The 17,169-nt window shown below is 41.6% G+C and overlaps 1 protein-coding gene across 1 annotated transcript in view; it reads right to left on the reverse strand.

The window, feature by feature from the left end:
• The window catches only part of LOC121278263 (amine sulfotransferase-like), a 30,339-nt gene extending 13,801 nt beyond the window's left edge, over positions 1–16,538 (reverse strand). The window contains exons 1-4 of the mRNA XM_041188506.1: positions 16,400–16,538; positions 10,964–11,166; positions 4,680–4,806; positions 3,190–3,284 (exon numbers count right to left, since the gene is read on the reverse strand). Of these exons, the coding sequence (XP_041044440.1) occupies positions 3,190–3,284; positions 4,680–4,806; positions 10,964–11,166; positions 16,400–16,538 (564 nt within the window). The remainder of the gene's footprint in view (positions 1–3,189; positions 3,285–4,679; positions 4,807–10,963; positions 11,167–16,399) is intronic.
• Positions 16,539–17,169: the final 631 nt, after the last annotated feature.

The following is a 17,169-nucleotide window of genomic DNA, read 5'->3' on the forward strand; positions in this document are numbered from 1 at the left end:
TGAAAAGCATTCAAGTTATGCAAAAGTCAACTGGTATATAGTACAATGCTTGTACATTATGTGCATCCAAATAGATTAAGCTGGCATGTGATGCTATGCTTTCATGTGTTGGGTGATGGCAAGGAAAGACTGATTGCAGTTGTACAAGTTGTATGGCTTTTGAACTTTAGTGTAAAGTTTTTATTAAGGATAATTGTATCCTCTTGTGGCCATTTATGTATATACAGTCAAACAAGAATAAACTACTTTTCAGTTGATGCTTTGAACTCCATGTGCCACACACACTTTTCTGTCCAGAAGTAATCAAAAGATTTAAAAAGTTCTCAACAGAAAGGGAAAGGGTTATAGATAAAAACTCATCAGATTGGATAGGGTGGATTTTGGAATAAGTGAGGAAGGAACTAGCTGGCAAGATGAAAGGGAAATTCATATTAGTTCCTTCCTCATTCAATTCTAAAATCCACTCTATCCAATCTGATGGTTTGTAATCATAACCCTTCCCCTTTCTATTTAGAACTCATTCTGGGTGGCAAATGGGAGGGAGCCCAGAAAACTGAGGTCTCATTTCTCAGCCCAATTGTAACATTGACAAAACCTAGTCAGCACTTAATGTTTCACTGGAAATATGGGCTTAGCTGTTCTTGGTTAAACATTAAATAATTGTGATATTATCACAAATGCTTGTGATAAAGGAATGGCAATAACCATGTGTGATTGTAATCTACACAAACTGGAAAAAACAGATTGGCAGTAGAATCCTGGATGAGGAGTTCTTAGAATGCTTTTGAGATAGTTTCCTAGAGCAGCATTTTCTGGAACTAAACAGAGAGCAGGTTATATTAGATTTGGTATTGTGTAACATGACAGGATTAATTAATGACCTCAGGGTAAAGGCACCCCTAGGTAGGAGCAATGGCAATACAATTGAATTTTTCATCCAGTTTGAAAGGGAGAAGAGTGGGTTTAAGACTAGTATCTTAAGCTTAAATAAGAGCAAATATATGGGAATGAAAGCTGGGCTAGCTGAAGTGAACTGGGAAACTAGGCTAGAGGATAGATCAATAGGGAAGCAGTGACAGACATTTAAAGGGGATATTTCAGAACATTCAGAATAAGTACACGGCTACTATAAAGACAAATTCTAAGGGGAGGACCCACCATCCGTGGTTAACTAGAGATGTTAAGGAAAGCATCAAACTTAAAGAAAAAGCATACAACTCTGCAATGATGAGTGGCAGGACAGATGATTGGACAGAATATCAATAATGGCAGAGAATGGCTATAAGGTTAATCAGGAGAAAGAAATTAGAGAATGACAGGAAGCTGACTAGAAATGTAAAAAAGGATAGCAAGAGTTTCTACTGGTACTTAAAAAGAAAAAGAATAGTAAGTAAAGTGAGTGTTGGTCCTCTAGAGAGTGAGAGTGGGGACTTAATAGATAATAAGGAAATGGCAGAAGAAATGAACAAATATTTTGCTTCTGTGTTCACTATAGAAGATACAAAAAACATTCCAGTAATAACTACAAATCAGGAGGTGAACGGGAGAGAGGAACTTGGTGAAATTGAAATCACTAGGGAAATGGTACAGAGCAAATTGATGGAGCTGCAGGCTGGCAACTCTCCGGGTCCCAATGGACTACATCCTAGGGCCTTAAAAGAGGTGGCTAATGAGGTAGTTGATGTGCTGGTGTTAATTTTCCAAAATTCACTAGATTCTGGAAAGATTTCGTCAGATTGGAAAGTATCAAGTATAACCCCTTTATTCAAGAAGGGAGGGAGACAAAAAACAGGAAACCATAGGCCTGTTAGCTTGACATCTGTTGTGGGCTAGGTATTAGAATCGATCATTAAGGAGGTTATAGCTGGGCACTTAGAAGACCTCAAGGCAATTGGGAAGAGTCAGCATGGCTTTGTGAAAAGAAAAAATCATATTTAACTGATTTATTGGAGTTTTTTGAAGGAGTAACATGCACAGCAGATAAAGGGGAGCCGTAGACATACTGTTCTTGGATTTCCAGAAGGCATTTAATAAGGTGCCGCAGCATATTATGGATAATAAAAGTGCTTGGTGTAGTGGGTAACATATTAGCATGGATAGAAGATTGGCTGACTGGCAGAAAGCAGAGAGTATGAAAAAATGTGTTTTTTTCTGATTGGTAGAATGTGATGAGTGGCATCCCTCAGGGGTCTGCACTGGGGCCTCAACTTTTTACATCAATGACTCAGATGAGGGGAGTGAAGACATGGTAGCAAAATTTGCAGATGACAAAGGTAGGAAAGTATGTTATGAAGAGGACACGAGGAGGTTGCAGATGGATATAGATAGGTTGAGTGAGTGGGCAAAGATCTGGCAAATGGAATTTAATGTTGGAAAATGTGAAGTTGTTCACTTTGGTAGGAAGAATAAAAAAGCAGAGTGCTACTTAAATGGGGAATGGCATAACTCTGAGGTACAGAGGGATCTAGGTGTTCTGGTACATGAATCACAAAAAGTTAATATACAGGTACAGCAAGTAACTAAGGCAGCTTAGGAATGCTATCCTTTATTATGAGGGATTGAACATAAAAGTAAGGATGTTATGCTTCAGTTATACAGGGCATCTTTGTAAAGATGAGACTGCACCTTGAATACAGTGTGGAGTTTTGGTCTCCTTATTTAAGGAAGGATGTAAATACATTGGAGGCAGTTCAAAGGCGGTTTACTAGATTGATACCTGAAATGAGTGGTTTGTCTTATGAGGAAAGGTTGGACACCCTGGGCTTGTTTCCACTGGAGTTTAGAAGAGTGAGGGGTGATTTGATTGAAGTATACAAGCTCCTGTGTGGCCTTGACAAGGTGGACATTGAAAGGATGTTTCCTCTTGTGAGTGAGTCCTGAACTATGGGGTGCTATTTAAAAATTAGAGGTAGCCCTTTTAGGGCAGAGATGAGGAGAAATTTTTTCTGAGGGTAGTGCAACTTTGGAATTCTCTGCCTCAGAAGGTAGTGGAGGCGGGGTCATTGGATATTTTTTAAGGCAGAAGTAGATAGATTCTTGTTAGGCAAGGGAATCAAAGGTTGTCAGGGTTAGATGCGAATGTGGAAATCGAAACACAAGATGATCCAGCCATGGTCTTATTGAATGGCAGAGCAGGCTCGAGGGGCCAAATGCCCTTATCATTTTCCTATTTCTTATGTTCTTAATTACCTGCTTCAATTCCTCATAACTTATAAATAGGATGTTGAATTCATCTCTGTGGGTGTACCAGTCATGGATATGGTCAAACCAAGAGCTGAATATCACTATTAGAGAAAAAAATACATGATAAATGATAAAATTGAATTTTATAATGCAACAACGAGACAAATTTAACACCTGCTGGATGCAAATGTGCTTGAGGTTATTGTACCTGCAGAAGGTAAAGTTTTTGCTAATCTTTGGTCCTGGATTATTTGCATGCAGAGCAGCAGCTAGAAGACCCAGTTTCTGTACATTTGCCTGGCAGGAATGTGGTAGATCTGACTATCTTTGCATGTATGCAGCTCTTCCCACACAAACACTTTGGTCCTGCTGAGGTTGCAGCAAAAGTCATGAATTCTATATAGCAAAGAATGGTTTGACCTCAGATGTCTTGAGAGCCAATCTTGGTTTTCCCAAAATATGGCCAACGGAAATGCAAAGCACCCAATTTCAGGGACAGTACATAAAAACTCAAATTCTCATACTGATTTTTTGATCCCTCCATGGACCTTGCCTATCCCCTTCTTGGAACTTCCTACAACCCCAAGATTTGTTCTCCTCCCATTTTGGCCTCTTGCAGTGGTTGTGAAAAGTGCTATATAAATACAAGTTTCTTCCCCACCCCCTACAATTTTAATCACTCCACCATTGGTGGTCATGGCTTCAGCTGCCCAAGTCTGAAGCTATGGAATTCTGTCCTTCTCCTCATTATGGTGCTTTTTAATATCTGCCTTTTTGAAGAAGAGTTGGGCCACCTGTCCAAATCTCTCTTGTAGATCAGTTCCAAATTTTGTTTGATAACTCTACTGTTACGTGCCTTGGAATGGTCTAGTACATTATAGGGGATATAAAAATCCAAGTTGTCATTGCTATTGTTAGAATTAAATAACTGTTGAAACCTAAAACCTATTATGAATCATGTAACGATACAGATAACAAACTGACGTGGTTAAAATTAGACTTGGTACTATAATATTTAGTAGTACATGGTCAGTAATTCTGTAATCCTATGCTCAGTAAAGAAACCTGACTGCAGATCACTTCAATTGAATATAATTATGGGTGCAACTGGCAAGAAATGCATAAAGGAAAATACATGAAAAAGTTAAAGCCAAGGAAAGGATTACTTTTACCAACTAAATAAAAAAAATAGAGCTCACAACCTCAGATGATGAAAATGGCTAAATCGTTCAGCCTTGAAAGCTGAGGGTGTGGGGCATTCCCTGTGAATGTCAGAGGTTTGCTTCCAAATCCCCACTACTCTTATTGCCGTAGAAGCAATCATTAAACCAAGGACGAAGGAAGAAAGAGAGAAGCACGTGCAATGTGAATCTGTCAAATTTATGACTGGTTCATAGGACTGAAAGTCTATCGGCAAGTTCAACTGAAACTTGATAAAGGAAAAAAAAGGAATGGCAATGAATGAAATACACAATATGATGAATGCTATTATTTACCTTTTCCTTCCAGGAATTTCTCCAGAAAATCTTCAAAACTTGATGGTGTACTCAATACTGTGATATAATTTTGAAAGTGATATAAAGACACAACAACGTCCTTCGGATTTCGCATTACATAAATAACCTGTGTAAAATATCAGATCAGTCAAATGTAACATTATAAATATTCTAATATGCTATTAGAAGGTGATTACATGTAACTTATATTTCATAGCTTTATGTTTGAAATCATGCAATGAAATAACAAAGTTGTCAAAATGAACTTCATTGATTTGTTGCTCCCCATTGTTGCAGTCCGGTTAATTGGAGCTAAAATTATGAGGTTACCTTTTAATGGTAGTAGTTTAAACAAAGCTAATTTTGTCTCAATCTTTTGTCCTCGCTAGCCCCAATGTCCTTCCAGTCCACCAGTTTCAAAATAGTGATCCTCCTCTTCAAATCTCTCTGGTCTTGTCCTCTTGCACTGTTGGACTTGTATGGTTTGAAAAGATTGCAACAAACACCTTCTACTCCTGCGACATCATGCTGCTTCATTAATTAGTGGCAGGGCCTTCAGCCACCATCCTCAGTAATCTGCAAATGTCTCTAAACTTACTCACCTTGCTTGTATTTCTCCCCACTTTCAGAAGTGTCCACAATTTCCAAATCTTTGCCCACATTTTCAGTCAACATCTTACTTCCAACTTGTTTCTACTATCTACAAATGCTATAAAATGTAAACTATTGTTGTCTGGGGTATTTTCAAAGCACCCAAACTACCAATAGATTATGCAACTTGCCACACTAGTGCCTTGATAAATTCTCTCTCAACATCTCAATTCTATTTCAGGCACTTCTGCTCTAATCCATTCCTCTCCCAGGACCATGATAGGGTACATCTTGCCCTTATATTCAATGGATCATCCTCTGCCATTTCCAGCATGGTACCAGGACCAAACAATTCTCCCCTCCCAGCATTCTGTAGGGGCTGTTCCCTTTGAGATGCCTTGTTCTGTCCACAATCACCCTCAACACTCCCCCATTTCCTTGCAACACCTTTCCATGCAAGGAAAGGAATTTCAACACAGCCCTTTTGCCTCCTTCCTTCTCACTGCCCAAGAGCCCAAACAACCCTTCCAGGTGAATCAGGGAGTTATTTGTTTTGACTTGGCATGTAGTATTCACTAATCAAGGTGGTTGCGTCTACATTGGGGAGATAAAAGGCAGACTGGGAGTCAGATTTGCAGAGTGCTTCATTCAGTCCACAAGCATGACCCTGTGCTTCCAGTTGCCAATTCTCTACCTTGCTTCCACTGTGACCTTTGTCCTCAACCTGCTGCAGGTTTCCGACAAAGCTCAATGCAAGCAAAGAACAGCACCTCATCTCTTGACTTGGCTCTCTTACAGCCTTCGATTCTGTTCCCCCAATTTTAGATCGTAACCTGTGCCTCAATATGGTTTGGTTTCTCTCATATGTCTTTATTTCATTTATTTTTGGACAGCAGTTATTTAGGATCCTGCCATTCACACCTTCTCTTCTTGTTTTCTTTTCCATTACCGTACCTTTTGGCCTTGCACCATAGATCATTATTTAATCCCTCCGGTCTTCTGCCATGTCACTGACTTTCCCTTTTGTTCTTCATCCCACCCGTTCACTTGCTCAAAACACCATTACATTTCGAACTTTCCCATTTCTAATTTTTCCCAGTTTCAACAAAAAGTTACCAACCTGTAACATTAATCCAGTTTCTCTCTTCACAGATGCTGCCTGATCTAATTGAGTGGCTTCAGCATTTGGTTTTTATTTCAGATATCTAGCATCTGCAGCATTTAAGTCTATACCAACAGTTGTCCATTTCTTTATTGTTGTTTAGTGACAATTTCCCTGCTAAGAAAAGGTGGGTTGGGGACTGATAGGATGGTAAGGAACTGTTAAATTCTTCAATATAACCCCAACCTCCTCCAAAGAGCACACTTCCAGTTTTAACAGAAGCTGTGTACATGTAACCAGCTCAGCTGAGGTGGTTCATCATGTCTCTCAGACATTTCTCCAGGGAATTGAATTTAATAACTCTGGATGTCCTGGGGATTAAGAAACTCGCCAGTGAAAAGAGACAAAGATACTTCATGAGGGTTTTTAAAAATTCAAGATTACTGGATAACAGGGTAGATTAGTTCTTAGTTGTTTTCCAAAGAGGGGAGAAACTACTAGACCTCGTGCTTGCCAATTTGCCTGTCACAGATCCATAGGTCCATGCTAGTATTCATAGGAGTGACTACCATTCCTTGTGGTAACAAAGCTCTGTTTTCATACTGAGGATACCTCCACTGCATTATGTGGCATTCTCATTGTGCTAAAAGGGATAGATTCAGAACAGATCTAGCAGTTCAAAACCTGGGCATCGTGAGGCCGAGCGCCATCAGCAGCAAAATTGTATTCAATCACAATCGGTAACCTCATGGCCTGGCATATCCTGCAGTCTTATGGTCAGGAGAAAACCAGGAATCAACCCTGGTTCAATACTTTAGAGCATGTCAGGAGCAACCCCAGGCATATCTGAAAATGTGGTGTCAATCTAGTGAAACTGCAAACAGATTGCACGTGGTAGGCTGAATTCCCAGTATGTTCAGGGCACAGTTAATCCTAGAGCACAAGTCTTCAGTACTGCTGGCAGGCTATTGTCCAGGATCATAGCCTTTGCTATATACAGTGCCTTCAGCAGTTTGATATCACATGAAGGAAAGTTAATTGGTTGAAGACTGGCATTGAGATGTTGGGGACTGGAGGAGGCCAAGATTGATCATGCGATACAGAGGTAAGGGATCCCACAATCAACAGTTCAGATCTAAGCTCTGCAGTCCTGGTACATCCAGTCATTAGTGATGGTGGACAATAACCCCATGCTCAAATGTGTGAGCCCACCACATGCAAAGACAAGGCTAAAGCATTTACAACTATCTTCAGCTAAAAGTACAAAGTAGAGATTTAGGCTGATCTTGACTTTCATGGGATAGTGAAAGCACTTTAACAACTTTACAACTCTCTCAATTTTAATTCTATGGACTTCAATGAAAACAGAAATGGGGAGAGATGTAAAAAACAGGCTGCCAACTCAGCATCCTATTGCTATTGATAGTGACAAACTCACAGGGAGTCATTTTTTGAATGTGATGGTGGCAGAGAACCTCAAAATTACTCCATAAACAAGTTGTGGAATTTGATCCATACCAAAGCTGTTACTGTAGCTCACTGGTGATCTCGTCAGTTCAAATTATTTTATATGATTCATAACCCACAGCTTTGTTAACCACCTCGACATATTGACTAGACCATGGAAGGACAGCAACCTACTAGTCAGGGCTGCCCAAGTTAAGGAGAGCAGTGGCTGACCAATGGGACACGATGGTCCCTCCCAAAACACAGCCCTGGCAGATGTGAACCAAGCTCCCTGGTGTGTTGGGGGCCGGTGGCGTGGGGGGTGGGGGTGGGTGGAAAGCAGTTCTTCTACTACCTTGTGGATATCCCAGGAGAGTTTAAGGCTAAGGGAGTAAACAACTAGTTGATAATGCATACAAGGCAGCCATGATCAACATGGGACTTGGGGATCGAGTGGGCAGATTTAAAAGGTCATTGTCAAAAGCAGCAATGATGACATACATGAGAAAAATACATTTTCATGCAATGACTTATTAGGATCTGTAAAGCACTGACCAAGACTGTGATGGAGGCAGATTCAATTAAGGCATTCAAAAGGGAATTACATTGTTACCCAAGAATATGAAGGGTTATGGGAAGAAGGTGGAAGAATGGTGCTAGGTGAAATGCTTATTTGGAAAGCTGGTGCAGACATGCTGGGCCAAATGACTTCCTTCTGCACTGAAACAGTTCTGAGATTCTGTGAAGAGACCATGCTCACGGAGCAGATCACTGAAAGACAGACGTTAAAATGTTCACCTGGCAGGGGAACAGTTCAGAGGAAACATTTTGCAAGGCTGCAAAATATAGGCTCTGCTACTATCGATGATAGAATGCCTTACGAATGGTTCAGAATGTGTTTTCTCTCTGCCTCAACTCAAACAAGGTCAGTTAACCTCATGAGTATTTATGTTCCAACGCTCCACTACAGAGTGAATGATCAGTTCTAGGAGGAGCTCGACACTGCTTTCAGCAGAATCCCCAAATCAGAACATCTTTATTTACTCGGGGGTTTCAATGCAAGAGTGGGCATGGATCATGAGGCATGATCCTCAAAGAAATGAGAATGGACACAGACTACTGAGATTCATGTAACTAAACACCTCTAAAGCAAGCCATACCACAAGGTATCCTGGAGATATCCAAGACATCAGCTGGATCTGATCACCAGATATAACTCTGAACCCAGGCAGCTACCACTTCACTGACTGTGAAACAGGTCACTCCCTGGTGTGCACAAGGGTGAGGACATAATACTGGAAAACTTTTCATTCAAAGCAGAAATGCTGCATTTATCAACATCAGCCATGCTGTGTACCCAGATAAGAACCAATAGATTCACAATTTGATTGAACAGGCACTCCCAACATTCCCACACAACACATTCACAAAATGGAACAGAAACCACAATACATATACGAAGCAAGAGTAGAAAAATGCTACGATGGAACATGTCATTGAAGCCAAGTGGTCCCCTCTCATTAATTACAAGCGATTGAGTGAGAAAACTCAATGTATTAAAAGCTGCTTGAAGTAAACTCCACCTGCTATGTGGTGTGTGAATGACTACTGATAATGACTCCAATGTAGGGAATGTTAGGGGCATGCATGGAGCAATCAAAAAAACAAGTCCAAAGAAAAACATCTCGATTGAAAACAAATATGGGGGAGGTCATCAACTGGAATAGATTGCTGGAGTGTTAGAATAGTACACTATGGAGAATACTGTGACAGAGGACACTCTAGAAACCATAGAAAGCTTGCCCATCAGGGAAGAGCTGTATATCGAACCCACGGTTAACAAACTTGGCAAAGTTATTGTCTTGCTTACCATGGGCTAAACTCCAGGTGATGTTATACTGCCTGAACTCCAAGCACAAGAAACTGGCACTCCTCCAGCATCTGTGCAACTGTCTGAGGGAAGGAGCGGTGCCCCAGGTTATGCGTGATGCAAAGGTTGTGCTTTGTACAAGAACAAGGGTGACTGCAACAACTATTGAGGCAGCTCCCTGTGGGAAAAGTATTTGCTGATCTTGCCCTTTCAGACTGCAGCTCTTGGCTGAAGGCATCTATCCTGAATCAGTGATCTTAGAACTGGAGGATCTACAGTTGATGTGATCTTCTCTGTCTGGCAACTGAGAGAGAAATGTGAATGAAAAGGAGATACTATATATTAGCTTCATTGAGCACAAAGCATTCAACCAGATGAGCAGAAGCAGTCTATTTAAGCTGGAGAAAATTGGTTGCCTGAAGCTGCTCAATATGATTTCCTCTTTCTCTGACCAGATGATGGGGTAACATCAAAACCCTTTGAGAGCCACAGTGGGGTCAAACAGGGTGCTCTGGCACTGAGACTCTTTGGTATATTCTTCTCTTTGATACTATCATGGGTCTTCAGATTATCTGAGGGTATCTACTTAATTATCAGAACTGAGAAAGCTGTTCAACCTTGCCCACCTGAGATCCAAGTCAAAAGTGCAGCAAGTTCTCACGGTTGTTCTATGTTGACAATGTTGCATTAACATTTTCCATACCGAGGAACACATTCAGCAGCAAGTGGACAGACTCTCAAGCCTGTAAAGAGCTTGGTTTGACCATCAGCAGAAAGACAAACATCATAGTCTAGGATGTTGCCATGATGCTATCAGCATTGACAATATGATGGAGATTGTTGATTGATTTGGAGCCTAAACTGTCACTTGATGCTGAAAATCAACACTTGCAAAAGCTGCAGCTATTATGTCCAAACCGGGTAACATCAGCAACCTGACCGAGGGCACCAAATTGAGAGTCTACTAAGTATGTGTCCTCAGTGTACCCCTCTACATTAGTGAGCATAGGCAACACATGCTGGGCTGGAGAAAAGGCTGAACAGTTTCCATCTTTGCTGTCTCAGATGTATCCTTGGATGTATGTATCCAACTCAGATGTATCCTAGAAGGCTACCTCTAACCTTAATGTATTACTAACTCAACATATTATTCAGCTCAGGAAATAGAATGAATATATATGGAGGAAAAACAGAGCTAAGAAAGGAAAAAAAAAACATCTGATTAAAACAACGAGAGAGCAAAGAAAAATTTAAAGCAATAAAAGGTGTACTTACTTTTCCATTTTTCTTTTTCAAACCAGCTGGAACAAGATGCTGAGGCAAATGTGAGACACACAAACGAGGTGAAGGCCGTGTCTGAAAATTTGAGGGCGGTATTTCCATCCAGGGAACATGTTCCATTGTTGATTTGCTTTGTACAGCAGCTGCATCACCATCAGAATAAATTAAATTCAAAATTTGTTGCATCCACACAGTTCCTGGCACGAGATAGAAATAGATTGTAAAGAAGTGGTTACAGAGTAAACCCTAGAATTACAAAATATTACATAAAAAGTGGTCAAATTGTTAGATGATTTCAACCCTCAAGTTGACTGTGTCATCTGCAAAATCTCTGAAGAAGTGAATACCTGAGTAAACCAATTTGTGTTCTCAAACCTGCCAACAACAACAAAAAAAAAAATGTGCTGCATTGAAATTTCAGTTCTGGCAAATCAACCATTCAATTCACAATGTTTCAAATTACAATAGTTCCAAATTGGTTCAGTCAGTTCTTCAAAGTTAACCCTATTCCTTTTCCAATCTTTGATCTCTGTCTGCCAAGTTAGTCTCTCAATTATCAAGGCAAAATAATTGATGTCATTTGACAATCATTACCTATGAGTTTATGATATGTGTCCCTAATTTTTCCTTATGAGTCCTCTAAGATACTGCTTCTTTTCATACTTGACAGTTTTCACCTTTCTTTGTTCTTATGCCTTCTTTCGCAATCATTTCATATTCCTTCTATCTTTCTGTCACCCGTGTGCACTTTTTCACTTAATTTTTCCCCTCATTTCATTCATCCATGGTTGGGCTTTTTAACCACACAGGGTAACAATGTCATTTTGAACACAATCCTGTACCCCTTTCGCTACATCATGCCTGTTTGTGGGGGTTGTCAAAATCTCCATATTTATTTCTAGTATGCTATATCCTTTACTCATTTCAAATATACTGGGCTGGATTTAATACTCCCCTTTGAAGGTGGGAGGAACGGGGACATGGGGCAGAAATTTTGTGCGGGGGCGGGTGCGAACCCGATCCACGCCGCGCCGCCATTTTACACGGGTGGGTCAATTAAGGCCTGCCCAGCATGACGCACACCCGGAAGCGCTGTGTGCTCCCTGTGCAGGAGGGGTGCGGAGGGGATTCCTTGAGTCCGAGCCTGCACTCTTTTACGTATGTCTGTGAGAGAGTGCAGAAATCTCCCTGAGACACAGGGGTGCCTTAGGGAGATTACTTTCACTTATGAAACATTGGAGAAAAGTAAAAAAAATAAAAATTAAGGACATGTCCCCTCATATGAAACTGTCACATGAGCTGGGACATGTTCATTAATTTTTTTCAAAAATTTTTACTTAATTTATAAACCCTTCATGAAACCTCATCCCGCCCCTGGATGAGGTTCCATGAAAAACGTGAAGGCTGCCTGGGCTCTTTGCCTGCTCACCAACCTTAAGGTTGGACAGGCAGCATTCTTAACAACTTTAATTACTTTCTTAATGGCCTTAATAGGCCTTTGACAGTTCGGCAAGTGCATCGCCCACTCGGCTGTGTGCTCGCCAAACTGACAATCTAAATGACGCGCGGTGACATCGGGACTCCCGCCCGACATCACTGTACATCATTTTACGTGTTGATGAGCAGGCCCCATCCCTGTTCGCCGCCCCGAAAATTCTTCCCGTGATGTCAGGCAGCCTGCCGGTGGGTGGTGTGAGGCCCTCAAGTATCCAATTAATGCCCAGTTAAGGGTTTCATCTTGCTGTTATTTAACTGGTATTGAGAGACCCATGCCAAGTGCCCAGTCTTGAGGTTTGCCTGTGCAGATGGTCCCACCTGGTGGGCAGGGGCCTGACCTTAACAGCACCCCCCTTCAATGTTTTGGCCCCCAGGTTGCCCTCTTCCCATGGCCTCAAACCCCAGCCCTCTACCTCCCACCCTGCCATGTGAACTCAGCAAGACCCCTGTACTCTTATGAATCCAGTGCTGCATGCCTTTCTCTTGAAACACTGTAGAGCTGCTGGCCTCTGATTAGCTGACAGCACTGGCGTAAGACTTCCTGATCCAGAAGGGTGGAAGTCCCATCTTCAACCTATTAATGGCCAATTGGCTGTTAAATGGCAGTGGATGTTCCCCTCAGTAGGCTCCTCCTGATTTTAACCAGGTTGCTGGTAGCTGGTGCAGGGAATCTGTGGCAGTAGGCTGTATTTACCTTCATGTTGGCACAAACTGGATTGCAATGTCAGTATTTGAGTGAAAAAGGTGAGCCTTAATTCAGGGCAAAAGATCAGGCCGTATAATATAAGCAATACAAAATGACTGCACCTACATAGGCACCCAGCCACCAGAGAAGGATATCAATGGCATGACATTTTCCCCCCTCTTACCTGAAATTCCCTTCTTGTAATTTTTAATAAAACAGTTCATTGCATCAGAATGAATTCTCAACAGCAAACATATGAGGCATTTTTTGAGCACAAACTCAAGAAACAAAAAAAGTGTCTTTGCTTTTCCATTGCAAGACATAGGAATAGTATGCATATAAATAAACCCTTCACAGGATGTGGATTACCCTCCAGCCACATGGGTTTATTCTGACCCCAAATATCTGCATTAATCCTGAAGCATAAAATCTGTTAGATGTTTTGGGAGACATCTTACAAGTTCAGTATTTCAAAGCAGGCACTGAAGGAACAAGGCTAGTATTATGTAGATGAATGACTAGGTGTGCTAAAAGCCAATATTAAAAGATCATGGGCCTGTTCTGTTTGCTGCAAGACTGGATCGGATGATAAAGAGTGGCTCTGAATCAGGCATCTGTCTCCACATCAGGGGGCAGCTCAATAACCTGGTCCAATCAGTGAGTCGGGGGACCCAACATAGGCTCTAGAGTTTACATGGTTGACCCCCAGAGTTGACAGCACTGAAGCTGTGGAAGGTGTTGACAGTTTAGCTGGTATAGGAGTTGGAGAGGCGGGGGACCTCTGGGGAACCAACCAGGAGTAGATGTTTCCCCTGGGTAGTGAGTCTAAAACCAGGGGACATGACCTCGGAATAAGAAGCAAGCCATTTGAAACTGAAATGAGGAGGAACTTCTTCACTCGAGGTGGTGAACCTTTGGAATTCTCTACCCCAAGAGCTGTGGAAGCTCAATCAAGAAATCCATTGATTTCTGGAGACTAATGACATAGAGGGATATGGTGATAACATGGGAAAGTGGCATTGCGATAAATGGTCAGCCATATAATAGAATGACGGAGCAGGCTCACCAGACCAAATGGCCTACTCCTGTTCCCATTCAAGAGTTTGCAGGAACAGACCAGATGGGTGGAGAGCATTCACTGTCTGGTAGAACCATAGTTGGAAGTGGAGCAGATCACAGAACCACTGTAGGAAGAAGGGACCTTGTAGCATTCTGATCTCTTCACTTGTTGAAAACCAATGAAATGGTGCAATATTGCACCAACTAGAGGTAACCAAGTAGCGTTGGCAGGCCTGTGACTTGTTGTGCTTGGCTTTAATATATTCGTTCATAGGATGTAGGCACCACTGGCTAGGTCAACATTTATTGTCCAGGTCACCAACATCAACTGAAGTGAGTGCTGTATTCGTATATGGGTGATAGACCTGGCAGAGTGAAGTAGGGTCTCAATAATCCCTTTGTCAGGCAGAGGAATCCGCATGTTCGTGAACTGGCCTCATCATTCCCTAGGATAAAGGCCTTGGGAATGAAGGCACAAGTTTAAAAGTTGTGCTGTGATTTGATAATGTCACAGCAAATGAAATTTCAACCACCTCTGGAGGATGAAAGACTGTGGGGGGTGTGGGGGGTGGGGTGGTGGTGCGTTCTGGAGAGAAGTAGCTAACTGACCGTTCAATGGGGGCATCCATGTCAAACACAGAGATATCAATGAGTGACTGATCGAGTTGATGGCATAATGGGTCACCAAGATGTAGGTGGAGAGAGTGGTGATAAAGGTCTTCCAGGATGGTGATGCATTCTCTGGAGGGGGCAAAGAACTCATGGTAGCAACCTGGAAGTAGTGTTCAACACTGATGTTGGCAGGCTTCTTTGAAGCGTATGGGCCTTGCAAAGGTGGACATGCTTGCAATGAAGGAGGGGACATTTAGACTTTATAGCCTGCCATACTGGCAATAAAAAAGCCAATGGATACCTGGTGACCCATCTAGCTACTAATTTGAAGAGGAGGCCCTAATTGGTTCTTTAATTGGCTTCTGGGAGGAAAGACCATCTTCCATCTTCCCACCATGCCATGGTGGTAGGAAGGTAATGGGCACATTACGCCACCCACCATCTTTCCTAGTCATATTGTGGCCCATCCCCTGCCTCCCATCTAATTCAATCCCTAGAGGGATAGTAAAATCCAGTCCTTTAGATCCATGAGTTTAAAGTCCTATTGACAGCCTCATTTATCCCTCCTGTCCCAGTACTGTTGTCAGTGTCTCACAAAATGTTAACCCTTCTCAACCCAGTCTTTAAGGAACGTGAATGCATGGCTGATCTAGCTATATCTTGGCTGGAATCCTGGGATTCCCGCTTGTAAGATTCTGTTTAGTTCCTAACTTCTGATATTGCCTTCTGCCTTTTCTTCCCTGTGACATTGGTATTGACAGATCACAACTGCACCTTCCCACTCCCTTTCCCCAAGTTTCTGAAATTACGGATAGCTTTTACTTTTGAGAAAGGCAACACACTTGAGGATTTTTTGAGACTTCAACTTTTCTAATCTGCTCTTCATCCCTATAGCCCTCTCCCTTCACCACCAGGACTGCCTCCTGCTCCCTAGTTAAGAATATGCAGTCAACAGCCTACCATCTGTAAAGATACAGATGCAAGTACATTGTGTCTGTTGCTTGAATGAACTAGTGTCTGCAGGAGCTCCATCTTTATCACTCCTTATTCTGCTGACCACCAGTCACAGTGCCCCCACCTTTCTTTACCTGTGTTTTCCTCAAATATGACTGTACCCTGAAATCAATTGAAAAATTCCTTCCTCGTTATATCAATGAGTATCATTAACTTGCACTCCAGCTCTAGCACAGACGTGACAGCCTACCCAAAATTTCACATACTATCCTGCCAAATACCCTGCCATTAGTATTTTAATCCTGGACACAACATCATGGCCTAGACTACATTCAGTTATTGCTTTTAGCTTGATTTCAGATTAATTTTTCAACAAATCTCTGGGCAGCAGGAGAGAAAATTAAGTCAGAAAATTCTCTCGGTTAGCCATCCAGTGACCGCTGGTGAAAGTGAATGTGTGATCAAGTGAAAACAGGATTAGTCCTAGCTCTCATCCTCTCCTTTCATTTTCTAAGCACACACATGAAGACTGCAGGCTTCCATGGGAACTGTATCCAATTACAATCACTGCGTTGTGAAATATAGGGGAAAAATAATTCTGGGGAAATACAATATTTTCTTACCAGATTTTGGATATGTGATTGCAACCACATCACTGTCCCTCATTTCACAATGATACATTTCTTCCAGTTTTTCTATGTGGTGAATACTGGTGATAAAGTTACAGCCTTTGTACTGATAAAGATCATAATTTCTGGACATTGTTGAGAATCCTAGAGTAAAAAAAACAAACAAACCAATACATCTAATCTCAACCAACAACTTACATCCATGTAACACATATACAATGGCTTGCATTTCTATAAAGATCTTTTAAGCATGGTCAAACATACAGGAGCCTTACAAAAAATTTGATAAGTCACTTGAGCTGTTAGGACATGTGAATTTAACAATTTCAGAACTGCCCCCACCCCTATTTTGTTTCCTTTTCTTTGCATGCTACCATCTTACCCTCATTTTTCCATTGGTTTAACAGCCCATGTACATCATTCTGCCTTTCACACATGATCTTTTCTCTTGCCCCACTTCATTTGGGATGATTAACTCATTTAATCTCTCCCACCCTATCACAGGCCATGTGTATAAGTTAAATATATAACTAGACAGACTGAAGTGATGTAAGATCACATACAGAGCATGCTGAGAGATAATTCTGTATGAAGCCTTGTACCGCACATAGTGGAGTAGAATGTTCAACAAAAGGTAGTTTACCAACAGCCAGCTGGCCTTCAGCAGTCTCAATCAATCCAGACCAAGGATAACCTCAGCTAAGACCCACAGTGATAACAGAATGGGTTCTTTTCTCCATCCTCCCCATCTCACCTGCTTAAAT

This window comes from Carcharodon carcharias, chromosome 5, assembly GCF_017639515.1.
Source record: "Carcharodon carcharias isolate sCarCar2 chromosome 5, sCarCar2.pri, whole genome shotgun sequence".
Lineage (NCBI taxonomy): Eukaryota > Metazoa > Chordata > Chondrichthyes > Lamniformes > Lamnidae > Carcharodon > Carcharodon carcharias.